This window comes from Pseudorca crassidens, chromosome 14 (genome assembly GCF_039906515.1).
Source record: "Pseudorca crassidens isolate mPseCra1 chromosome 14, mPseCra1.hap1, whole genome shotgun sequence".
Taxonomy (NCBI): Eukaryota; Metazoa; Chordata; class Mammalia; order Artiodactyla; family Delphinidae; genus Pseudorca; species Pseudorca crassidens.
In genome coordinates this window covers 68,514,558-68,541,337 of record NC_090309.1, presented here as the reverse complement: position 1 = coordinate 68,541,337, position 26,780 = coordinate 68,514,558, and the positions used below count along the sequence as shown (strand labels likewise).

At 40.6% G+C, this 26,780-nt stretch overlaps 1 protein-coding gene across 1 annotated transcript; it reads left to right on the top strand.

Moving 5' to 3' along the window:
- Nucleotides 1-11,653: 11,653 nt before the first annotated feature.
- On the top strand, nt 11,654-26,081 carry YPEL5 (yippee like 5). The gene is made up of 3 exons (XM_067703346.1): nt 11,654-11,809; nt 23,532-23,696; nt 25,139-26,081. The coding sequence occupies exons 2-3, from the start codon at nt 23,556-23,558 to the stop codon at nt 25,361-25,363; spliced, it is 366 nt and encodes a 121-aa protein (XP_067559447.1). The 5' UTR covers nt 11,654-11,809; nt 23,532-23,555; the 3' UTR covers nt 25,364-26,081.
- The last annotated feature ends 699 nt before the right edge of the window (nt 26,082-26,780 follow it).

The window sequence follows — 26,780 nt, the reverse complement described above, 5'->3', positions numbered from 1 at the left end:
TACAAATAGTGCTTGAAAGAACTCTCTTTTACATATATTCTTGCACCCTTGGATAAGTGTTTTCACAGACTAAGTTCCAAAAGTGGAATTGTTGGTTTAGAGTCTTTCCTGACTTTAAAGAGAACTGTGGGTTGGGAGAATGAGTGTGGACTTCATTTCACAAGGTCTGTATTTGAATCCAGGCTTTGCCATGTGCTTAGCATTCTGTGGCATTCAGGGTTTATACATAAGAGATAATGAGTGTATAAGTATCTTCTAGAATACAAAGTTGTGTACAAATGGAAAAATTATTAATCAGGTTGTGTGGCATAGCAGTTAAGAGCATGGGCTCTGGAGCCCTACTGCCTGAGTGCTCATGGAAGCCCCACTGTTTACAATATGCCTTGGGCAGATAGGTTAACCTTTCTATGCCTCAGTATTGTCATATTTTTATAAGATGTGGATACAGTATTAGCCATCCCATAGAGTTATTGTATTAGATAAATTAAAATATGGGTAAAATATTTAGAATACTGAGTAGCACATAGTAAAAACTATTTAAATATACTATCATTGTTATTATTACTGTGACTTATTTGGGACCATATAAAGTATTACTTCATGAAGAACAGAGCTAACTAAATACTTCCTGATACTTCTTTTGGTTTAGAAAAATGTCCTCACATCTTCATAAATTATAAAAATGTCTCTTACCGTCTCCTTCCCCTTACCTGAGCTTTCTCACTCGTTATTAAAGTTGTCACCCTTTTCAACTTGTTCACGTGTCACACAGAATACTACATATGACCTACTCTGCATTCTACGTATGTCATTCAAAAACTGGATTTAAAAAAGAAAGGAAAACTGTAATACTTCCCAATGATTTCTAAGGGAAAAAACCACAATGACATAGTGCTGCTTGGAGAAAATTAAAAACTCACCATCTGGTGATGGTACATGGCAGTGTATTTTACTGTCACGTACCATCACCAAAAGGCGCTGGTTATTATTCATGGTGTGTTCTTCTTGAAATTCGGATGGCACATCCACGAAAGACAAAGCTCAGCCCTGCTTGAAGTCTTTCTGCAGAATTCCCACTGAGCTAAACAGTGCTAGTGAAACAGAGCTGTCACAGTGGGTACAGTTAACCCTATTTGCCTGGTACAGGTTAAGTGACATGAGGTTTTGTTACCAAGTCCAAGCTCGTACTGCTCGCCACACAGGCCAATGAATCGGAGACGAGGTGTTGAGGCAAGGAAGACGACTTTATTCAGAAAGCCGGCAGACCAAGAAGATGGAGACTAGCGTCTCTGAAAAACCATCTTATCGGGCTCTGGATGCCAGTTTCCTTTATAGAATCAGAGAGGGAGAGGCGGTGAGGAAGTAAAAGGGCCATCATTCTTGCAAAACATCTGGAATGAGCAGTCTCTGTGAGGGGATGTGTTAGTTTCTTCTTTCTTGCAGCCGTTCGCAGGTGGACGGGGTCAGATTGTCTCCCAGTGAGCTGAACATGAGAGGGGCAGGGTTCCCTGAGGCAGGCCATTATGCACGATTAGAATAACAAAGGCAACGAAAAGCAAAGGTTAAAGTCAAAGAAACAGATCCAACGTGGAGTCCGATTTAGTTCTTCCCTGTTACAGTTTCCCAGGAACACAATGGCCATGGCATTGGAGAAAGACAAGGCTATTTATAATCTGATAAATAAGCACTGATTTATGTTTCTATCTACTGTGTGGTCATTATATTTGTATCTTTGAATCCTTTATCTCTCTGTGTGCCTCTCTTTTCTTTCCTTTTCTTTTTCCAAGAAGTGATCAGTTTGCCCATTCTCCAAAGTCCATTTTGGAGCCAGGGAACACATCTGCAGAAGTCAAAAGTTTGCTAGCCATAAGCCGCCTCCAAGATTACTGATATAATTACAACCTTTGTCAAAACAAAGGGATTTCTATGAACTCCATAGGATGAAATCTTTTCAGATCGAAGCTTATTCAGCTGGCACTGGTTAAAATTCAGAATTACAGTAAGGATGTAAAGGTATTGTGATAGTTCATTACGTGTCAACTTGACTAGATCATGGGATGCCCAGATATCTGGTTAAACATTATTTCTGGATGTGTCTGAGAAGGTGTTTCTGGAAGAGATTAGCATTTGAATCCATAGACTGAGTAAAGCAGATGGTCCTTCCCAATATGGGTGGGCCTCATCCAATTCACTGAGGGCCTGAATAGAACAAAAAGGCAGAGGAAGGATTCAACCTTTGAGCTGGGACATCAATAATCTTCTGCCCTTGGCACTGCTGGTTCTCAGGGCTTCAGACTCAGACTGGAATCTATACCATCAGCAATCTGGCTTTCAGGACTTTGAACTACACCACTGGCTTTCCTGGATCTCTAGCTTGCAGATGGTAAATGTGGTACTTCTCAGCCTCCATAATTGTGTGAGCCAGTACCTTATAATAAATCTGTCTATCTATACATATATATTCTATTGGTTCTGTTTCTCTGGAGAACCCTAACTAATACATATTTCTTGATAGAACACCTAAATTCATCAGTCCTGTCACCAATATGTCTAACAGACTCATTTTTAAATTTGCATATAAGCATTCCCTTTCCAATAGTGAGGCTCTGTTCCTAAAAACCTAGGTTTTGAAACTTTTAAAATTGAGGCTCTCAAGACCTTAAAGACTTTGGGATTAAAAACAAACTTACCTGTAATTATACTTTAAAAGAAATGTATTGGTCCAGCCAAATTTCTTAGACTAGCCCTTATGGTCTCTTTACCATCTATTGTCAGCCTCGGTTTCTAACCTTGTCCCTGGCTATTGCTCATTACAGACGTTATTCTGTTAAACAGAGTCCCTCAGTCTTCCATCTTCCCCAAGCATGCTGACGCTTCCTGTCTCTGAGCCTTAGTTTAAGGGCAAATTGATCACCAAGGAACTTTTACAACAGATGCTAGAATGCATCCTGGCAATGTCTTCAGCAATAAAAATATATGGCTCCATCTGCCTGGAACAGGACCACCCTTCTTTTGAGAAATGCCATTGTTATGGGCTGAATGCTTGTGTTCTCCTATCAAAATTCATATGTTGAAGCCCTAACCCCTAATGTGATGGTATTTGGATATGAGGCCTTTGGGTGGTAATTAGGTCATGAGTGTGGGCCCTTATGAATGGGATTACTGTCCTCAAAAGAAGAGGCCAGGGCTTCCCTGGTGGCGCAGTGGTTGAGAGTCCGCCTGCCGATGCAGGGGACACGGGTTTGTGCCCCGGTCCGGAAAGATCCCACATGCAGCGGAGCGGCTGGGCCCGTGAGCCATGGCCGCTGAGCCTGCGCGTCTGGAGCCTGTGCTCCGAAATGGGAGAGGCCACAACAGTGAGAGGTCCGCGTACTGCAAAAAAAAAAAAAAAAAAAAAAGAAGAGGCCAGAGAGCTAGTTCACTCTCTTTCCGCCGTGTGAGGATACAAGATGTTGGCAGTCCACAACCTGGAAGAGGGCTGTCACCAGAACCTCGACCATGCTGACACCCTGGTATGGGACTTGCAGCCTCCAGGACTGTGAGGAACAAATATCTGTTGTTTATAAGCCATCCAGTCTATGGGACTTTGTTATGTACTATAGCAGCCATTTCCCCAACTCCAACCCCATGGAACTGGGAAGGTATAGGGGATGCCAATCACAAGACCTCACACATCTGGCCATGGTGACTGGTCCCTGATCCAGCCAGGCCAATCAGAATCCTTCTCTAGAACTTTCCTAACTGGAGATTGCAGGGAAAAGACTTTCCTCTCTTGTCAGGAAGCTGTGATAATGTAAGCATGGAGCTGCATGAGGCCATGGCAGGGAAGTGCAAGGCGAAACAGAAGTGGAGACAGAATCAGCCATTCTTGGCCACATCTAAGTTCTCTCGGGCCAGATCAGACCACCCTTCCTGTTCTTCGGTGATGTGTGCCAATACATTTCCTTCTTATGCTTAGTTACTTCAGGCTGGATTGCTGGATTACTGGTATGGACTGATACAGGCAGTTTTGCAGAAGATGCAGATTCTTCACATGATCATTTTTTTGTATCATTCCTCAATAAAAGTTGAGGGCACACTAAACTTAAATGTGCTTGTGGCAATAAAATTTATCTTTATCAGTTTTCTGGTTGCTAAAGTTAAACATACACATTTAAAATATGTTTATGAAAACTAGGACAGTGTATAAAGTGAATATTTCAGAATTTTGTCTGTATGTATATAAATACATATAATGGTATTTTTGTAAAAAATTGGATCAGACTATGCATGTAATCAATCCTATAGCTTACATCTTTCACTTAATAATGTATTTTGGATATCATGATATATCAATTCATATAGATCTGCTTGGTGCTTGGTGGTGTTTTAAATGTTTATGGTCAAAGTGTGTCCTCCTAAATGACTACCACTGGTAATAGTGGTCAGTAAGAGTGTGTGTTATCTCAATGATGGAATTCTAGCTTAGAGCCAGGAGACCTGTGCAATTGCCTTTTTGTGTGCAGACAGGTTTTGCAAAAAGTTGAATGGCTCATTTCTTTCTTTCCTTTTATTTTTTGGCTGTGTTGGGTCATCGTTGCTGTGCACGGGCTTTCTCTAGCTGTGGCGAGTGGGGGCTACTCTTTGTTGCAGTGCACGGGCTTCTCATTGCAGTGGCTTCTCTTGTTCCGGAGCACGGGTTCTAGGTGCGTGGGCTCTAGTAGTGGTGGCACACAGGCTCAGTAGTTGTGGCTCATGGGCTCTAGAGCACAGGCTCAGTAGTTGTGGCGCACAGGCTTAGCTGCTTCATGGCATGTGGGATCTTCCCAAACCAGGGCACGAACCCATGTCCCCTGCATTGGCAGCTGGATTCTTAACTACTGTGCCACCAGGGAAGTCCCTGAATGGCTCATTTCTTACCTCCATGTCAGGCTATTGGCAGTATTTCAAGTACTCTTTGAATCAGGGTTGAACCATGGGAGAGAGCTATCAGGTATTTGCCGGGCAATATGCAAGGTGACCTTATAATGTGGACAGTACAGGGAAAACAGCAAAACCTTCTCACTCTGGACTCAGCTTCATAATCAAGAGTCATGGAAATAATGACAAGAACTAACACGACAGCAACTTTTACTGAGTACTTAATAGGTACCAGGGACATTGGCTAAGCATTTGACAACAGATGCATTATTTAATGCTCACAGTAACTCAAAAATTATCACTATTTTCAGTAATTAAATTGAAGCTCTTGCCTATGGTCAGACAGGTAGAAAGTGGCAGTGCTGGTATTTGAACTCGAGCTAAATAGCTCTAAAGCCTGTGTTCCTCACCACCATTTATCCTGTTCTATTCTCCAGTTCCCCAGCCCCTTCCCCTGCCACCACCGACTTGGGACATTTATCTGTCCTTACCTCAAAACTCAGATTTTGAGATGTAAACATTTTTATTGTTGGGAAAGTTTGTGGAAATTTTACTAATGCTTTTGTTGTTGGTTTTAAAATAAATTTAGAGGAGGATATTACAATATCCTTTTGGTTGACACAACCTGATGCAAGTAAGGGTTGGAGGTTTATTGACTGAGGTTCTGCTCCCTGACCACTTCAACATTTGCTAGGTCAGACTTATGGAAATAATATACATTAGAAGAAATATAGTTATGTGCAGTAACAAAATTAAAACTAATTATAAATAGCACCAAGTAATTCATAAGGAAACTCAGTATACAATACGACTTTAGGAAACAGGTGAAGTATTAGTTTCCTATTGCTAATGTAACAAATTATCACAAACCTAGAGGCTTAAAACAACACAAATGTATCATCTTATATTTTGAAAGACACAAGTCCAAAATGGGTCTTATGCGGCTAAAGTCAAGGTATCAGTAGAGTGGTGGTCCTTTGGGAGGCTCTAGGGGAGAATCTGTTTCCTTGCCTTTGCTTGTTTCTAGAGGGTGCCTGCATTCCTGGCTCATGGCCCAACATCACTCCCATCTCTGCTTCCATCTTTACATCTACTTCTCTGACTCTGACTCTCCTACCGCCCTTTTCTTTCTTTCCTTTGTTTTCTTTCTCTTCTTTCCCTTCCTTCCTTCCTTCCTTCCCTTCTTCCTTTCTTTCTTTCTTTGTTGTTAGAAAACCTAGTTTATTTTTTTAGTGGTGGTAAAATGCACATAACATTTATCATCTTAACCATTTTTAAAGGTAAAGTTCAGTATTATTAAATACATTCATATTGTTGTGCAACCAATTTCCAGAACTTTTTCAACCTGCAAAACTGAAACTCTACACTCCTTAAACAACTTCTCATATCCTCTTCCCCCTAACCTCTGGCAACCACAATGCTACATTCTGTTTCTATGAATCGACTACACTAGATACCTCATATAAATGGAATCATACAATGTTTGTCCTTCTGTGTTTGGTTTATTTCACTTAGCTTAATGTCTTGAAGGTTCATCCATGTCATAGCATGTGTCAGAATTTATTTCCTTTTTAAAACTGAATTATTTCCACTGTATGGGTAGACACATTTTGTTTAAACATTAAATTGTTGGACACTCACGTTACTTCCACCTTTTGGCTATTGTGAATAATGCTGCTATGAACGTGGGTATACAAACATCTCTTCAAGACCATACTTTCAGTTATTTGGGGTATATACCCAGAAGTGGAATTGTTCTATTTTTTACTTTTTGAGGAAACTCCATACTGTTTTCCATAGAAGCTGTACCATTTTATATTCCCCGAAACAGAGCACCAGGCTTCCAATTTCTCCACATTCTTGCCAACACTTTTTGTTTTCTGTTTTGTTTGGTTTTTGTTTTTTTAGGAGTAGCAATCCTGATGGGTATGAAGTGATATCTCATTGTGGTTTTGATTTACATTTATCTAATGATTAGTGATATTGAGCATCTTTTCATATGATTGTTGGCCATCCTATCTCCCTTTTATAAAGACCCTTGTCATTATATTGGGCCCACCTGAAAAATCCAGAATAATCTCCCCATTTTAAGATCTTAACTTAATCCCATCTGCAACGTCCCTTTTGCTACGTAAGGTAACATACACAGGTTCCACACATTAGAACACAGATAACTCCGTGGGGCAAAAGGTGTCATTATTCTGTCTACCACAGGTGACTACTTTACTGCCAAAGCCAAAAGGATAAAAATTCTGAAGAATGGATGTTTGGCTGATGATTTCAAATACAAAAAAGAAGTATTTTACGATCAGTGACATTTGAGACAGCTTTTAGTAAAGTGGCAGGACTGTAACTCAGAATAAGTTATATATTTTTTATGTTAACTACTAATCTGAAATTGTATTTACATATATCTGTTTCTTCCCAAAGGAGCTATTTTGTTTAAATTACCCAGAGTTCTCATAAGTTTAGGTTAAAGTGAAAACCATACAGTCCTAGGCTAGTATGTCAACTCTACGCTACACAGCATTCAGGATCCAGGTTCCTTTCCCTAGGATGGAATCCTGGTCCTTGTGGTCCAGGCAACTTTGCAGGAAGCAGGATGGCGGGGGCGGGGTGGGCAGCAAATGCATGTCATGTCAATATAAAGCAAGGGAAAAGATAAAGGGGTTATTGTAAGAAGTTACATGGGTCTAAACTATAGTGTTAGGTGTGAGGACAGGTCACTTGTATGTAGAGTCCAAAGAATACTTGCAGCAATTGACGAAGTCATGGGGGATTGGGGGATTGGGGTCCATTAACAGACACGAGAAGGGAGTGACAATCCTAGGCCTAAGGAAATTGTTGTTTGTCTCTGCTGTTGAGAGAGGAAATGTGGGTTCTGTTTAGAACAAACTGAGCTTCAAGATGCAGAGTTTTATCCAGGTATAGGTGTCCATCAGACCCTGGAAAAGAAGAAAGGTTGTTTTTCATCCAACACAGGAGAAAGTGCCAAGAAAATAGGTGATGTAGGAAAAAACATCAAGTAGAGAAACTTTGAAGTAGCTCATTTCCAACAGTCTTCATCTGACTTTAAATTATGAGACATGAGTATCTGCAGAGTGAGACAGGTGGGTGGAGGCCCACATGTTTCAAGTTTGGGAAGCAAGGAGGTTTCATAGGCCATGGGAAGTGTGGGGAGGCTCATAGCTAATTGCTCATGAAGCACACACTTGAAAGGTGGTCTTACCTCTAAAGCAGCAGCGCCAGTGTGAGTCCTTTAAAGCAAGAGAAGGCACACAGAGGAGGGGTCCAAGGAAACAGCAACAGAAGGGCATTCTGAAAGCCTGACCCAGGGTTTGTAGTTATATTGAATCACCCATCTGGGGGGATATCAGACAGTTTAGGCCAGAAAGTATAATCAGCAACCAGGATAAAACACCATGGTATGTTGGTGTATGTTGGTATATTCCTGTTTCTTATTTTATGGACTTGAAGAATGTCAGAGTTAGCATATGTCAAGTGATGAAGGAACTTTTATTCAAGAAATGTAAATCTGGTTTAATGTTGGAGATGGGTTATTGTAATACATCACATAAAGGAATAAAGGGGGAAATGTTTATCTCAAAAGACACTAAAAAGGTATTTGATAAAATTGCATACCCATTTTAAAAAAAGAAACCTTACAAACTATCGATAACTTCTAGGAATTTGTTTGACAGAAATATTCACACATGTACTCAAAGATATATGTACAAGGATATTTAAACAGAAATAAAAGGCAAAATGACTAGAAAGACGTAGGCAAAATTATGATCATTTGCAGGCAGAGGAATTTTCTATCCAGAAAATTCAGGAAAGTAAACTATAAAATCGTTATCTTTCCTACAAAATAACAACCAACCAGTTAGAGTTATATGATAGGAGAAGTTTCTATTCACAGTAACCCCCTCTATTAGTTTGCTAGGGCTGCCACAATGAAATACCACAGACTGTGTGGCTTAAGTAACAGAAACTGATTTCTCACAGTTCTGGAGGCTGGAATTCCAAGATCAGTCAGCAGGTTTGGTTTCTAGCGAGGCCTCTCTCCTTGGTTTGCAGGTGGCCATCTTCTCTCTGTGCACACACATCCCTTGTATATCCCAGTCTCCTCTTTTTACAAGGATGCCAGTCAGATTGTTCTAGGGCTCAACCCTAAGAACCTCATTTCAATTTAATCACCTCTTTAAAAGCCTTATCTCAATATACAGCCACATTCTGAGGTACTGGGACTTAGGACTGCAACATACGAATCAAGGGGGCATAACTCAGTCCATAATATCCCCAGAAAATATACAATACCTAAATATAACTCTAAGAAGATAGAAGCAACCTAAAGGAAGACAGATATATCATGACATTTCACTGGAAGACATAAAAGAACACTTGAATAAATGGAGAAACATACCATATTCTTGGTGGGAAAGTTTCAATATTATAAAGTGCAAATTTATTCCAAATTAAATTAATAGGTATAACACAAATCAAACAAGATAAAATATCAAATCTCTCAAACTTTCTTTTTATTTCTCTTCCATATTTGTTATCTTCAACAGTAAATTCTTTATTTCTAATGGGCATGCCACCATCATCCCAGACCCATCAGCTTTCACCCCAAATCAACTTTCTCAACCACCCTATACCTAGCAATAGGAAGTCATCACCCTACCAATCACCTAGGATAAAACCTCTGGTTTATCTTTGAAAATTCTCTCTTCTTAGCCCACCTACATACAATCAGTCAGTTCTGTATAGCCATTCTTGTTAATGTTAAACCTACCCCTTCCATTCCATTCCTATCTGCCCACCTTTCCTCATATGTGGATCCTAACTCTGCACAACACCAACACCTAGATTTATCTTTCTAAAATATGGTTTTAATCATTCTTTTACAAGTTTACAAATGTTGTATTCGATACCTCTATTGGGTGATCTTGGACAAGTTAGTTAATCAATATGCCTCTGTTTATTTAGCTGTAAAATGGGAATGATAGCAGTACTTACCTCACTGGGTTATTATGAAAAGTGAGTTAATAATTTTAAAGCACTTGGAACAGTAAGTGCTTTATATGTATTTGTTAAATGAATAAATATCTTTCCCATTGTTTTTTGCTGGTACTTAAAGTGTTCACTTTGAGAAAAACTCATTCCTTGGGGTTTAGGCATTGTATGCCCTTTTCAAACGATTATATTCAGAAATATTTGACCAATATTTTATCAACGAATACAAGTTTCTAAAAAATATATTTTTAATAGCAAAAGATTGAAGGCAACCTCATGTCTGTTAGTAGAAAAAGTAATGCTTAATAAAAGATGAAGTCCTATTATAAAAAACTATGGAGACAAAGGTAAATTTGTAGATAAAAGATATATTTGACATGGAAGGATGGCCATAACATATTGAGTGAAAAAAAGCAAATTGAGGAATAAGAGATGCACGTTCCTTTCAGGAAGAATAGGAAAAAACACATGAAGCTGTAAGCAGAGGACAGTCTCTGTTATGAAATGAGACTGTATGACCTTCCTACAATGAACATGTATTGATTTTGTAATTAAAACTAAGTAAAAACAAATGAATAATGAGAAAAAAAACTTTTAAAAAGTTTTAAATTTCCTCATCTCTTGGAAAACTCGCTTATCAAAAGATAATCCAGGTTTTTATCTGCCCTGAATGAAAATACTGGTGAGTTTGGGGTTGGTGAGGAGTCAAATGCTACGATTTGCTCCGAAACCTCTATCCCACTAAAGACAGCTTTAAGCACCTTGCAGGTTAGTCTCAAATGTTAGTCTTTATTTTTTACCTGAGAAAGAGGCATCGTCAAACATTTCTACTTTATCGTCAAACATTTCTACTTTATCCATTAATCCAAAGACCATTAATGTAATTACCTGGGAAATTCTAATTTAATGAGACGCAAAATCTTCCATTTTAAGCGTTGATGAGGATTAAGGGAATAGCTACCCTTTTCAACAAACAAATCTCAGACTCTCTGAGGCAAAAAAATCTTCATGTAGAAGACTCTGAATTTTCTCATCTTTTTGATAAACACTTCCACTACCAAGAAAGAACTCAGGCAGTTGTAAATAAAGTTCGGCCACACCTGAAAAATGCTTTCTCCAGTTGTTCCTATATGCCCAGACTCAAAGGGTTTGGGGTTTGTAAATAAAAGGTGGCCTACTGTAAGGAGGGGCAAGAGTAAACAATCTCAAAGAAATTAATTACACGGTGCATTTAAACTATCAGGCACCTGCTTTACCTAGAAAAACTGCCTGTTGTTTTCATCACTGGGCCTCAGGAAACTAGGCCCTAGCCACCACCTGGTGACGCTGATAACGCGCAATGTCTCTCAGCTGCAGCAATTAGAAAGGCCGGGCAGTCTCCTTTAAGAAGCTGACTCACGTGGACGCTGTGTTGTGTGCTCTCAGCTGGGAAGGGGGTGGATCTCAGGTCTCTCCACATTGGCTGCATCTGGAGAGGGGGCAGAGTTAGCCTCTTTGATTGGCTGTCCGAGTCCCGGGCGTTGGGTCAGGGGCGGGGCGAGCTGCAGGGAGATTGCCCTGGGTCTGCGGCTTCTGGGAGGGGCGGGCCGCGACGCAAAGGGGAGCGGGAGTGGGGGAGGGTGAGCCAGAGAAGGGGCGGGGCCCAGCGGAAAGGGCAGGGTGCCGGGGAGAGGGCGGGGTCTAGAAATGATGGGCGTTCTGGGCCAACCGGGAGAGCCGACTGTTCGAGGGGCGGGGCTACGCCGGGTGATTGACGCTGAGGCCCAACCAGGGAGAGGCGGGGCCAAGGCCAGGGCCTGACTAAACCTGGAGACTCCGCTGGCTGAGGGGGCTTCGTTTCAGCTGAGGACCGAAGAGCCGCTGGCGGCCGTGGATCTTACAGCCGCTCGGGGTGAGTGCGGCGGTCGGGGGCTGGATTCGGGGCCTGAGGGGGGCTGAGGCGCCCCTCCGGGTCAGCGGCTTCGAAACACCCGGGATCGGCCCGGGGCGGGAGGCCCAGGCAGGAAGTGCCTTTTCCTCCCCGCGCTCCCTCCGGGGTCCCAGCGCGGCCGACCCCCGCCCCTCTGGGCGGGCTCCGGTGCCGGGGTTGCGGGCTGACGAGCTGGCCTGTTTCCTCTTTGTGAGGCCCAGGCGCGGCGGCCGCCGTCAGCCCGCCCCCGCCGCGCAACCGGGGCAACCGGCGCAACCGCAACGGAGGCGACCTCCATCTCGGCGCCCGCGCCCTCCCGCCCCGGCGCAGCCTCTAAGGCCCTGCACGTCGCGGCCGGGGCTTCCGGCGCCCCTCCGCGGGCAGTTTGGCCAGCGACCCCGTCGCCTGGGCTGCCCCGCCCCCACGGGCCGCGTCCCCGCCGCAGTGTCGGGGGCGCGCCCCGGACTCCGCGCCGCCGCGGTCTCCGCCGGGGCCTGCGCCCACGGCCCCGAGGTGAAGTCCGAACTCGACTCCGAGATGTGCGGCGTTAATAACGCCACGGCGTGGCCTGTCCTTCAAAGGGGCCACATCCCCTTTCGGTTGGCACTGGCCATGAGCGGGGGTCGGCGTTGGCTTTTGTTTGCTGCCCCCCAAAGGCTGGATGCCCGCCACCCTGCCTTCTTGCACCCCAGGAGATCCCCGGGCCGAGGGAGGGGTACGCTTGACGGAGGGCGTGGCGCAACTGCTGGGCGGCCGGGACCGCGGGGCCGCCCGCTCAGCTGTTTCCGGCCCGTGTTTGTTGTGCCGGAGGAGGCCCGGCCGCGCCGCGCTCGGGCCCCGGCCCCTCCCGATTGGCCCGCGGCGTCACGTGCCCGCAATCAGCTGGGGCTAGCCTGGGCCGCGGGGCGTGGGTGGCTGCGGCGGTGCTCACCGGCGCGGGGTGTCGCGCGGCCGCCTGCTGCCCCACGCGAACAGCATCCTTGCTTTCCTTGTCGGTGGGGCGTATGCGCACCCTGGTCACCCCTTTATTCTGCACTCGTAGGTAGGACAATGAGTATTCCGGACAGCGGGAGTTGGAAAATTGGAATACTACAAAGATCTGTTTAATCCCGACACCGATTAATCTCCCCTTGCGCGGAGAGTCTGGGAAGGTGTACAGCTCATTTATTTTTAAATTTTTTCTGTTTACAGAGCCCTGTTGGTAATCTGAGGATTTTTATTTCAGATCTCCTTGACAGATGGAAAACCTGAAGTAACCTCAGGCTAACCTTGTGTTTTGGGGAAATTAGACTTGCTGCTGAAGTAACTGGGGGCAATAGGGTATTAGCTAATCTTGCACAGTTGCATATGCAGTGTTGCAGCTGTGTTCCAACAAAAGACGAACCAAAATGCATGAAGTGTGTCCAGGGTACATATTTGTGCCAGATGTGAAGCGTCTTGGTGGAATCTTTCCCTAAAAGTTTATTGCATACTCGCGCTATGTTAAGTAAGAAGGAAATTGCAAATAATTTATGATCTTTTCTCTAGAAACGCACAGTTTTTAGTAAAAAGGCATAGGCAAATGAAATTGGGTAACAGTACGCAGTTAAATATTAGTAAGTTATGAAATGATGTTGTAGAAGTTCAAAAATGGGGCAGTGAGAAGAGTGAAGCATCCTAGAGTGGATTAATATTAATTAGACCTAGAAAATGAAGAGGCTTTGGGATGCTATTGGGCAAACAGAGGCCTAGGAGGAAAAAAAGAGGCCCAGAGCCTTTATAGATAGTGAGAAGGTAGAGCTTGTGGAATTTGGCACACAAAGTATTTTCCACATATGCCATTATCTTTCTGGCTTTGTACTGGAATACCAGGTAAAATGTCACGCTCCTTGGAAAGAACCAATGTCTGCCTTTATCACATTCTCACCCAGCTCAGTGCCCAATACAGGCTTACTGTTTGGCTTTTTTTGTTTCTTTTTTAAGTTTATTTCTGGCAGCCATCTTATCTATAGGAGAGGGTGTTGATGAAATGTGCTTAAGTAAGTTTTTTAACTCTATACAGGGACACTAAATTGGATTTTAACATGTAAAATACATGTTGCTGCTTCTAAAATAATCTGGCTGGATCATTGAGGACCTTTCCCTAGACTTAGTTGCCCTTTCTTTTGCTCTATTTAAGTGGTAGGAAAGAAAAAAAGGTTTAGAAAATTAAAAAGGAAGGGAAATAAGGCCAAAATTAAGTCTAAAAATGAGATTAAATTAGCTACTACCCTCCAAAAAAACAGTCCATGAGACATGAGGCTAATCCTAAATATTAAGATGTGAAGATAGTCCTACCAAGTATAATCCTGCCCAGATTATCACTTTAGGTTTCATAGTGCCTAAATGGCTATATAAACCAATATCAGTTTCTCTGATAATCCTGTGTAGTAATGACTTGGTGGTGTAGGAACTGAACCTTAGGTGTGACATGAAACTTGCTACTTGACACCTGAATCAGGAAACCAGAGAGTTAAATTGTACTCCAGTCCATCCAATTAGAGGCTTTTTTGACTCATGGTATTGCATCACAGCAAATGAGAGATCTTGAATTTGTCTTGCCAAAAGCTGTTTTGGGGCGATTACCAACTCAGATTGTTTAGCTGACTCACTGAGTTACATGACTAGTCTTATTTTCTGGAGATAACTGAACAATAAGAATTATAGAAACAGTGAACTTGGAAAACATTTAACAACAACAAAGGCATTATTAGCAGGCAAGAACAAAAATATAAAAGTTACTGTCAAATGAAGATCTGAGGGCTTCCCTGGTGGCGCGCAGTGGTTGAGAGTCCACCTGCCGATGCAGGGGACACAGGTTCGTGCCCCGGTCCGGGAAGATCCCACATGCTGCAGAGCGGCTGGGCCCGTGAGTCATGGCTGCTGAGCCTGCGCGTCCAGAGCCTGTGCTCCGCAACGGGAGAGGCCGCAACAGTGAGAGGCCCGCTTACTGCAAAAAAAAAAAAAAAAAATGAAGACCTGATTCCACAACCAGAACATCATTTGAAACAGCAAAGTAAACTGGTCAGGTATTGCAAGAGAACAAGAGGAAAGCATAGCTTTCTTGTGTCACCGAAACCTTGGCTTGGTGAACATTTTGTAAAAAAAAAAAAAAAAATTGGAAAATTGGTTTTGTGGATCAAACTAAATTTATTATTTTCTCTTGTAGGTTTTCAATAGAACTTCATCACAAATTGGTATGAAATAGTTGATGAGATAACAGTAGAGTTAGATGCTAATTATAGTAATCAGCCCAGCACTGTTAAAAGTCCTTTGAGTTTTGTTCCTTCCCTTTTTGGAGAGGGAAGAGACTGAAAACCAGATATACAAGCTTGCTCCCGCATGTTTCCATTTTAGCCAAACCATTGCAAAACACAGCCTTTCCTGGAAGGGCAGATTCCTTTAACCCTTTCTGCACTAGGCTCCTGCACACTCAGTTCCCTGCAGGAGAGAGTTTTTGTGTCTTGTATTTGCCCACCACCTCCTAGTGCAGTGGAAAAACTCCTCTTACCTGTCCAATGATAGTTAGAGTTGGGTAGAGTGTGTGTTTTGTGGTCTGTGGAAATGCCCTGAGGAAATAATTCTTTTACAAAGGAAAAGTCTATCTGTGGATTGGGTGTTTTCCCACCAGAGGGTTCTTAGAGATGCCTCCCTGGTATTTTTAGGGCTGGGAAGTGTGATTCCTCCTCCTGTGAATTCTACTTGCCAGGGTTGAGTCCCAACTGGATTATTAGTTACAGGGAGGGCAAGTGCCTATTTTAAGACCTAGAATTATGATACTGAGAATTTGAGATGCTTCACAAGGTTTCTAACTTTCCTCCTGCATGTAATTTCTGTCACCTGGTCACTTAGCTTTGCAGTGATTAACAGGAAATGAAGCCAGTTAATAGTTTGTTTCATATCCTTTCTGAGCCTTGCTTTCTTCATCTGTAATTGGAGGGGGAAGTTCAGGTGGAGAATGTTGAAGAAGATAATCTAATTTTACTAGATTTATCTTTATTTAGCATTTATTGTGTGCCAGGCACTGTTCTCAAAATGTATTATCGCCATTTAATTTTCACAACTCAGAGATGGGTACTGCTGTCACCGTTTTATAGATGAAGAAACTGAGGTGAGGATACCTTACCCAAAGTTTATGCAACTTTTAAGCGGCAGAGCTGAGATTTGAACCCTGAGTTCAAGTATTTGAGCTACATTGTTTAAATCCTAGGGGTGGAGAGAGAAGGAGGCAGCAGCTGGGTATACTATCTATTTTTATAATCTTTGTATTGTTGATCTTCAACATGCTGAATTTACTACAGAAAGTTAAGGACTTTAGTTAGAAAATCCATGAAGAAGAGGGGAGTGGGATTAAATTGATTTTGTTGGATACTCCTGTTGATCCTTAAACCTGAATGCCAATCAAGTTTCCTTTTTTTCTGAGAAAGACTGTCTGCTTTTTAAATGAAAAGCTCTTCTGCTCTCCAAACAATTTTTTCAGCAAGGGTCAGCACACTTTCTGTCAAGGGCCAGATAGTGAATATTGTGAACTTTGCAGCCCATAAGGTTTAAGTAGCAAATACTCAAATTCTGCCATTGTAGTGAGAGAGCAGCTAAGTATAAACAAATGGGTATGGCTCTGTCCCAATAAAACTTTATTTATGGTCACTGAGATTTGAATTTCATGTAATTTTCATGTCACAAAATATTCTTTCATTGTTTTTTTCCCAACCATTTTAAAGTGTAAAAAGCATTCTTAGCTTTTGGGTCATATGAAAATAGGTGGTGAGCTGAATTTTGTCTGTAGATCTTCGTTTGCTGACCCCTGCTTTTAAAGAATATATTCAGCAATGAACCAGACTAATGAACAGGATATTTGTTAGTGTGTATGTGTGTGTGGTGTGTATAAATCAGTACCAGTGGTGAACAAGTGGAATTTGAAATTAACACAGTACCATTTACATTAGCACGCCTGCCCCCCCCAAGGAAATACTTAGGTACAAATCTAACAATGTGTATACGATCTATATGAGGAAAAATACAAAACTCTGATGAATGAAATCAACAAGAACCAAATGAATGGAGAGAGATTCCGTGTTCATGGATAGGAATACTCAATGTTGTCAGGATGTCATTTCTTCTCAACTTGTTCTGTAGATTCAATGCAGTCTCAGTCAAAATTCGAACAAGTTACTTTGTGAATATTAACAAATTTTTTCTAAAGTTTCTATAAAGAGGCAAAAGACCCAGAATAGCCAACACAGTATTGAAGGAGGAGAATAAAGTCAGAAGACTGACACTACCCAACTTCAAGACTTAATATATATCTACAGTAATCAAGACAGTATGGTATTGGTGAAAGAACAGACAAATAGATCAATGGAATAGAATAGAGAGCCCAGAAATAGGTCCACATAAATGTGGTCAACTGATCTTTAACAGAGGACCAAACGCAGTACAGTGGAGCAAAGATAACCTTAAATGTGCTGGAACAACTGGACATTCACATGCAAAAAAGTGAATGTAGACACAGACCTTACACCCCCACTCACAAAAATTAACTCAAAAGTGGATCACAGACCTAAATGTAAAATGCAAAACTATAGAACTCTTAGAAGATAATATAGGAGAAAACCTAGATGACCTTGAGAATGGCAATGACTTTTTAAATACAACACCAAAGGCATGACCCATGAAAATAGATAATTGACAAGCTGGACTTCATTACTATGAAAAAGTCTGCTCTGTGGAAGGCAATGTTAAGAGAATGAAAAGACAAGCCACAGACTGAAAGAAATATTTGCAAAAGACATATCTGATAAAGGACTGTTACCCAAAATATACAAAGGACTCTTAAAACTCAACAGTAACAAAACAACCCAATTAAAAACTGGGCCAAGGGCTTCCCTGGTGGCGCAGTGGTTGAGAGTCCGCCTGCCGATGCAGGGGACACGGGTTTGTGCTCCGGTCCGGGAAGATCCCACATGCCGCGGAGCGGCTGGGCCCGTGAGCCATGGCCGCTGAGCCTGCGTGTCTGGAGCCTGTGCTCCGTAACGGGAGAGGCCACAACAGTGAGAGGCCTGTGTACAGCAAAAAAAAAAAAAAAAAAAAAAAACTGCGCCAAGGACCTTAACAGATGCTTCACCAAAGAACATACACAGATGGCAAATAGCACATGAAAAGATGCTCCACATCATATGTCATCAGGGAAATGTAAGTTAAAACAGTGGGATGCCACTACACACCTATTAGAATGGCCAAAATCCAGAATACTGACGCCACAAAATGCTGGTGAGGTTGTAGAGCTCATTCATTCCTAGTGGGAATGCAAAATGGTACAGCTACTTTGGAAGACAGTGTGGTGGTTTCTGAAAAAACTAAACATACCATATAATCCAGCAGTGACACTCTTCGACGTTTACCCAATGGAAAACTTATGTCCACACAAAAACCTGCATGGGGATATATATAGCAGCTTTAGTCATAATTGTCAAAACTTTGAAGCAACCATAGTGTCCTTCAGTAGGTGAATGGATAAATACACTGGTACATCCAGACAGTTGAATAGTATTCAACACTGAAAAGAAATGAGCCATGAAGCCATGGAAAGACTTGGAGGAACCTTAAGTACATATTGGTAAGAAAAAGAAGCCAATCTGGAAAGACTATATACTGTATGATTCCAACTGTATGACATTCTGGAAGAGGAAGAACTATGGAGAGAGTAAGAAGATCAGGGGTTGGTGGTAGAGGGAGGGATGAATAGAGCCCAGAGAATTTTTAAAACAGTGATAACATAATGATGGATATATGTCATTATACATTTGTTTAAACCCATAAGATGTACAACACTGAGAGTGATCCCTAAAAAACTATGGACTTTGGGTGGTTATGATGTGTCATTATAGGTTCATTAGTTGTCACAAATGTACCACTCTGGTGAAGGATGTTGATAATGAGGGAGGGTATGCATTTGTTGGGGCAGGGAGCATGTGGAAAATCTCTGCCTTATTTTGCTGCTGTGGACCTAAAACTGCTCTAAAAAACTAAATCAAAAAACCTTTTTTTAGAAAATTGTTTTATTGACCTGGAAATTATATAGTCCATAATGTCTTAATTTTTAAAATAATACATTCCTGGAGACTGTCTTTCATGGATTTCTGAAAGAGAAAAACTATTTTTTCTCTTAGATTCTATAAATCCTATAAATTTAAAAAACTGTAAAAAGGTAAAGGTCTTAATGTATTGCTTCACTGGAGTCTCCTATTAAAATAGAAATTGAAAATTCTAGGTAGCTAAATTCTATTTATTGAAGAGGGAGGAAATTGAAATCAATTACTAAAATATCAACATATCATGTGTGAATTTCACTTATATTTTCAACCTGACACCTTACTGTTTCCAGTAATTTCAAATGAACTGATGTTAGGCTTCCAGTTAAACACTCAAATTTGATAATTTTCTTACTTCCACCTTTTAAGGTTTCAATAACCTACAGCAAAGAAAATCTAGTACCCAAGAGACCTTATTTATTAAATTATTTGGGGAATGGCACTTATAAAAATTAAGATTATTAGATTCTTTTTTGCTTGAAATGCTAAAAAGGAAGAGAGCGTCTTAAAGCTTTAATTAATGATGAGTTTGGGGCTAATTTTGGTTATAAACTTGAACTTCAACACTGATACCATAACACACATTTTATTACTTAGGGACACAGTAAGTGCCCCCAGAATCAATACAGAGAACATTAGTCATCTGTGAAAGCAATTCATTCTTAAGATATTTTAGAGATATGTGACTGAAGATATTTGGTACTCTTCTAAATCCAAGCAAGGTGATTAGCATATCTGGGAAATAATTTAGATGTAAAAACAGTCAGAAGGTAGATCATTGGTTGCCTGTGGCTGGAGATTGACTGAAGAAGGGTTTGTGGGGATTTGGGGGAGGTGATGGAAATATTCTAAAGCTAAAGGGTTTGTGGTGATGGTAGCACAACTTTGTAAATTTACTAAAAGTCATTCATTTGTACACTTACAATGGCCAAATTTTATGTTATGTAAATTATTCCTTTAAGAAAATTGTTTTTAAAGAATCAGCTATATTCTATCCTGTCAGATAAAAAGTTTCAAAGTTTGTAGAGGAGTGGTCTGTATAAGCTCTTAGAAAGGGGTGGCTGAAGTCCATGTCTTTTGTAAGTAAGGCTGAAGTACCTTTTGTAGCACTATCTAATTTAGCATAAATGTAGTGGCACCTGTGAATGTATATTGCATTTACTAATGCACACTCCCTGACCACAGGAGGTTTATCTAGAAGTGATGAGAATTTGAACTAAGACATTGATGAGGGAGGGGGAGGAAAGACCTCGAAAAGCGATCGCGGAGGTATTGTCAATTTTGCAGTTTCTTAAAGAAGTTGCCAGGGTTTCTAGTTTAGGAGAGTGATTGGAGTTGCCATCAACAAAGTTAGGGAATATAGCAGGTTCAGCATGGAGACAGGAGGGGTGCATGATAAATCTGAGGGAGAAGGACTGAATCCGGCTGTCTCTTCTGGTCACTAGAGAGTAAGTGGGGTGAAAAGAACTGGAGCAGAATTTAGTTCACATCCCAGTTTGGATGGTTTCATAAAGTCACAGTCTTTATTTCTTCCTCTACAAAATTAGGATAATATCTACTTTAGAAATTGTCAAGATTAAATGTGATATGTAAAGTACCAAATGCAGTGTCCCATATTATTAAGTCTAAGACAGAGTTCAATATATTGTCCAGGTCCAGAGAAACCTGATTCAGGTGTTATGTGTTAGCTTTTTAATAACCTTCCCCCTTCTGTAATGAAGTGGCAGTCTGCTTGACGTCAGTCCTCCCGAATGTGCACAGGGGAAGTGAGCACTAGGTTGCACTCCTAGCCCAGCGAAGCTAAAGCCTAACACCTGGGACCCAATGGCCTGCGAAGGTTTTTCTATGTCCCAGAGACCTTCAACAGCAAGTGGTGTTTTGCTTGCTTCTGCTGGATTCCATGGCATTCAGGCTTCTCTCTTTTGGCAAATTAGAACTACATTTTACAGTTTTATATACATATATAGAACTCTCCAAATGGCAACTGCAACTGGGAATAGTGATTCTGTACAGATATTTTTAGTCTTGGTAATGAATCATGTAACTGAATCCAGTAAAAAATAGCTGGGTAAAAGTTAAAAATAGTCTGAATTTGAAGCAGGGAAGAGAAGGCATGTTAAATCTATTTACCCCATTTAGAAATAGTTTGCATGTATCCAGTAGCAAGCAGATGGCCACAGCTACGTTGTAATACTGAACCAAAGATAGAGATGTAGGTAGAAGGTATCAGGAGAGTTCATTTTGAAGTTCTGAACATTTTCCTCAATAGTATTGTATCTGTCACAGTCAATTCAAAAATATATAGTTATTCTTGAATTATGGTTGAAATAACTTACAAGATGAATATTGTATTTAAAAGTTTGAAGGAAAATTGGCTTGAAAGTAACAGTTCCCAGAAGCCCAAGCTGGAGGCTAAATTACTGCACAAATACTAGTTTTCAGAGAAATATAGATTCTGAGGACTATGTCTTCAGAGGTGAGACTATAAAACCCTGCTGTTGATTCCTTTCTCTAAATGACCGGTATTAAGAAAGATGACCAAAATCAACTACTCACAGGGTTGTTGAATGCTTAATTTATATCAAGAGTCATAAACTCAAATGTCTTAACAGGTGAAGTAATTTTGTGGCACAGAATGGACACAAAGCAAATGAAATGGCCTAGCTTGGGGATTCGCAGCCACCACTCACCTCTAGCCAGTTGTTGCCCTATGAGAATATATGCCCTGTGTTGCCAGCTCTCCCCATTGTTTTTTGTTTTTTTTAAAGGCCCAATACAGGCTCTTAATGAAATCTCTCAAATTTTAAGTGATTCTCAGCGGTTTTTTATTAAAAGTAAAAAACTGTGCTCCAGATTAAACATGTCCACTAGTGTTTTGTGAGGGAAGGGTTGTTTTGTTCACTGCTGTATGCCTCTGCCACCAAATGAATTCAGCCAGCAGGCCTCAGATTTGCAGCCTTTGACCTTTGCATAACAAATAATGTGTTCTTAGGCATCTGGGAAAAGTAATGCTATCCTAGAGACTGAAACAGTAGACAGCAAGTCTTACCTTCTGTTGTCGCTTTGCAGAAATACAATCAGAAAGCTAAATGTCATTTCATAAGTCTTGTGTTTTTACCCAGGGTTTACTCATTGATACTTTTGTTAGTGCACTGGCTTTCCTTTTACAAGCTATACATTGTAATTATAGTCACTATTTGTTTTTCATTCTTTATTAAACTCCCATATCATAATGTGTAATGGGAGTCATAATTATCTTTGTGATAATGACATTTCTGATGACATTAGAACTGCCTAATGGCTGAGGAAGTTGACAGATGTTAGAAGGAATGGAATTTTTAATTTGTAATGGAATTTCCCCAAGTTTAAGATGACAGTGGATTACACATGGCTTCTAGATTTTTCTTTTCCATAGTGGTAGCTGTGTTAGCTCTGCATGCCATTTTAAAGACATATAATGTTAAATATTTAAAACATAGGAGCTGATCACTACACGCAGGAATAAATGCTTTTTAAAATGAAAAGCTATAGTGTATTCTTGACTATGTCTAGATCTTAAAAATACTGTTTTAGGCGATTAATTGCAGTGAATTTAAGGAGTTGCATATATTAACTCTCCTAAGTTTTAAAATATTGGAGTGTGATTATCCTTGTTTCAGAAGTTGGATTCAGAGATTTTTTGCAATGTTTCAGAACTTCTGTGATTTGTTGAATTGGAAGGATTTCTTAAAAATAGTAAGCTATATAACGACGGCTCATCTTTCCCTTCTTCTCTGTTCTTTTTTTACTAGCCTTATGCCAGCCTAGACCATCTTGTGTGTCCTCTTCTTGTGTTAGAGTAATGGAAAAATTTTGGCTTTGACTTGGGTGAGCCGTATTCCCGTCACGATTTTCTGTACTTGAAACTGTGTAACCTTTGACCAGTTAGTAACCTTGGGTAATCTTTGAAATGGGGGCGATAACTTCACAGAGTTGTCGTGATGATTTTGAAATAAGTAAAGCATCCTAGTACAGTGCTCCACAGACTCAAACTTAACTACTGTTAGTGCCATCACCCCTTCGTGGTTGTTGACGCACCTGATGACCAGAGAGCCAGGCCCCCCATGCTCTCGAACCAGACTACCCTCTTGTTTTCTGATCGCCCCTTTTTCTACTCTTATCTGATCATCCCACTCTCATCCCACAAGTCTTTTCTCAAATTACACATACTCAGAATGTATACTTAACCCTGTGCTAAACCTCTTTTCTCACCTCTCTGCTTGTGCTTCTCATCATTCAGTTTGATATTCCACTGTCTTCCTGTTTTTTTCATACCCATCAAAAGAGAAGTGATACCATTCTTTGACCTTCCTAAGCATGTTTACTTCCTTGACTTACTGCTTCTAAAATGTTCTTAGTTTGGGTATGCCTATTTGTTTCCTCAGTGTGTGAACTTCGGATCCTTTTGTTCAGAGTCAGCTATTTCACGTATTAAGTACTATAAAGAGATCACATATGTGTATATAAATGGTTCTCTATGACACCACCAAGTAGGTACTAACAAATTTTTTCAAAAAATCATAATGTGTTTCTTGTCCTTTTCCATTTGCTCCTAGGTTTTTAGAACTTCAGCTATAAAAATGGGCAGGATTTTCCTTGATCATATTGGTGGTACCCGTCTGTTTTCCTGTGCAAACTGCGATACGATCCTGACCAACCGCTCAGAACTCATCTCCACTCGATTCACAGGCGCCACTGGCAGAGCATTTCTTTTTAACAAGGTTGGTGGGGGAAACCAGTTTCATTTCCTAAGTGGGTTCAGTGGATATATTTGATAGCAGTACCAGAATACCCCTCAGAGCATGGAGATGCCAGGAAGAGTCAGAATGAGAGCTGTGCTCTATAGAACTGATTGTTGAGAGTTTAAAGATTGTATTATAATAAGAAGGGTGGTCTCCGTTGCTTCAGAAGACATTCAGTGTAAGAATTTGGTAGTTACTTCACAGACTATTGAAGGGGCCAAGATACCCCCATATCACGGATTTATCCTTATAGAGAGGTAGCTGCATTAAGCTGTCATAGTTTGACAGTGCAAGTGAATAAGGATCATCTAACCAACTTCCCTTGCTTTAACTTATGCCTACCAGTCATCCTTCTGATTATGATTTGGCTAAGAGGTTTGCTAACAGGAAGAGCGCTTCCTGACTTACACATTAGTGTATAGTCTGCCTCCTTCTCTAATTTCTGGCTGGCTTTGAAATTGGTTGATGTGATTCTGCCTCCTGGAATCTAACGTGTACCAGCAAACTTGAATTTCCAAATACTTTACGCTAAGGAACAGAACTAGTCCAAGGTCCTGTTCTTAGAAGTTCAACTTAAACCTCTCCAGTGGACACTCCCCTGTTCCACTTAGAAATAAGTTTTTTCTCTCAAAGAATTGATAGCGTATATACCCCTTGCTCTTTATTTCGGTATAGAGCAGGGGTTGGCACACCATGGCAGGCCAGCTGCCTGTTTTTGTAAGTACAGTTTAATGAAGCACAACCATATTTATTCTTCTATGTGTTATCTATGGTTGCTTTTGTGCTACAGCAGCAGAGCTAAATAGCTATGACAAAAACCATATAGCCGTCAAAGCCAAAAATATTTACTATCTGGTTCTTTACAGAAAAGTAACGTGTGGAAGATTATTGGGTGTTAAGAATCATTGGAAATTCTTCACAGATTCTCTGAACCCACTTGAAAACTATGTATTGCAATCTACCCCAGTCTCTTTATAGATAAAATGTAATTTCAGAAACAAATCTGCCAAATTTCTTTTTATGGGGTACCTGTTGCGTACTAGGTTCTTTTGCATTGGTAGCCATAGTTGTACTCATCATTGAGTGGTGAATTATAACAGTTGGACCCAGACCTACGTTTTATGACTCCAAGTTAAGGACTCTTCACTATAACACAGAAGTGTAACTAACGTGTATAATAGTGTGACTTAGACTAATACAATAATGCATGATTACATTAGATGTCCAGTTGAGTACAGATGCTTACCTGTCCCAGCAGTTTGTAAAAATAGCTCTTGGGAAATGTATTGTAGGTTTGACTAAAGTAACAACTGCTATTCGTTTTTCTGAAGTTGCTGTTCTTGCACCAACAAAAATATTGTGTACCATTTTTGGCAGATAACTTACATGGCTTTGCAATTTTGTTTTCACATGTTTCTTAGGTAGTTAACCTGCAGTACAGTGAAGTTCAAGACCGGGTCATGCTCACTGGCCGCCACATGGTTCGAGATGTGAGCTGCAAAAACTGCAATAGCAAACTGGGATGGATCTATGAGTTTGCCACTGAAGACAGCCAGCGTTATAAGGAAGGCCGTGTGATCCTAGAACGTGCGCTAGTTCGAGAAAGTGAGGGCTTTGAGGAGCATGTACCATCTGATAACTCTTGAAGAAAAAGAGATAAATCCATCTTTTTCCCAGGTCTTCTTCACTGAAAACAAAAATCTACTTACATACACTGTCACCTTAGCATCAGAGTCGGATTCATGAACTGTGGAACAAGAGGTTGTGAGAATCTATGATGGAACCTTTCTTTCCTTCTTTCTTTTTTTTTTTTTTAAATTTTCTATTTTCCATCCAACAGCAGTGTGTAGAGAGAATATTATGTGGATGCCGTTAATTTTTTCCCCCCTATGTTTACATCTTGAGGCAGAATAGTCTATCTGCAGCTACATGGTGGGCTATGTGAGGAAAAATATCTGGACCATTAGAGTGAAAAAGTGTTTTATGTAAATTTTGAAAGGAAAATGTGTCAAGAGCATGGTTCTTAAATTTATTTGGGCTTCATTTTAAAACTTTTTTTTAAACCCAGTTATTTCACTTGATTTGCTAGCTTCAGAGAAGAGATCCGAATTTGTGACCAGCGCTAAAGGTTCAGTGTTAGTATGGCTTGTGCTGGCCATTGTGCCATATTCTTGTTGGAGATGAACCGTAGCATCAGAGCCCATTCTTCCTTGTCAGTCTTGACCCAAAGATGTCACCATTCCTAGTTACTTGTCACCACATAATTGGTGTTGATTGGAAACTTTTCCTGATATGGGGCAGAACTGCTTGGTTGTCTTTTCCATGTAACTTAAGCATAGTAATATAAATAAAGTAATAGTTGGATGTTTTTGGTCCTGTGTTGCTTTTAAAATCACCTTTTAAAAGAGCAGAGTATTTGTTAAGTAATTTTCATAGTAGTGTTTCTTTTCATCTCTTAAGCTAAATTGTGTATAAGATTCTACTTTGTTTAAATTAAAGCATACTGTTTAAATCCACAGTATTGCATTTAGAAAACAGTTGAACAGAATGTCAGTGTGCATTCATGCAGAAAGCATTTCATCTGCATCTGTTTTAAAAGGAGGGAAGTGAAGCAGCCTATCTAAAACTACTGCTTTGCAAAGTGTTTCAACCTATCCTCCTCAGTTTTGCATTGATTTTGACAAGTCTGTGGAGCCTGATAGTTACATCAAAGGACTAGATCTTCTAGCATTATTTTCTCAGATCTTGCCTCAGAAGTTTAGCTGTTGAAATTGAAATTCTACTTGGCCCCTTCAAATAGAAAGGGATCAAATTTGACTCAGGGGGTTATTTTAGCCCAAAATTTACAACATTATGAAGTATTAAAATGTAAATGTTTCTCTATCCAAACTATTTCTAGATATTCGAGTATTTCTGGTGGAATAAATGGCGTTAAAATTGGCTAAATGAATGAATGGATGTTTGCTCAATTTCTAGGTCTTTGTCTAGAGATGAAATTTGCCTCAAATTAGTTAGCAAAATCTTTCTGTTATTGATACTAGATGTGATTTCTGAGTACAGTTA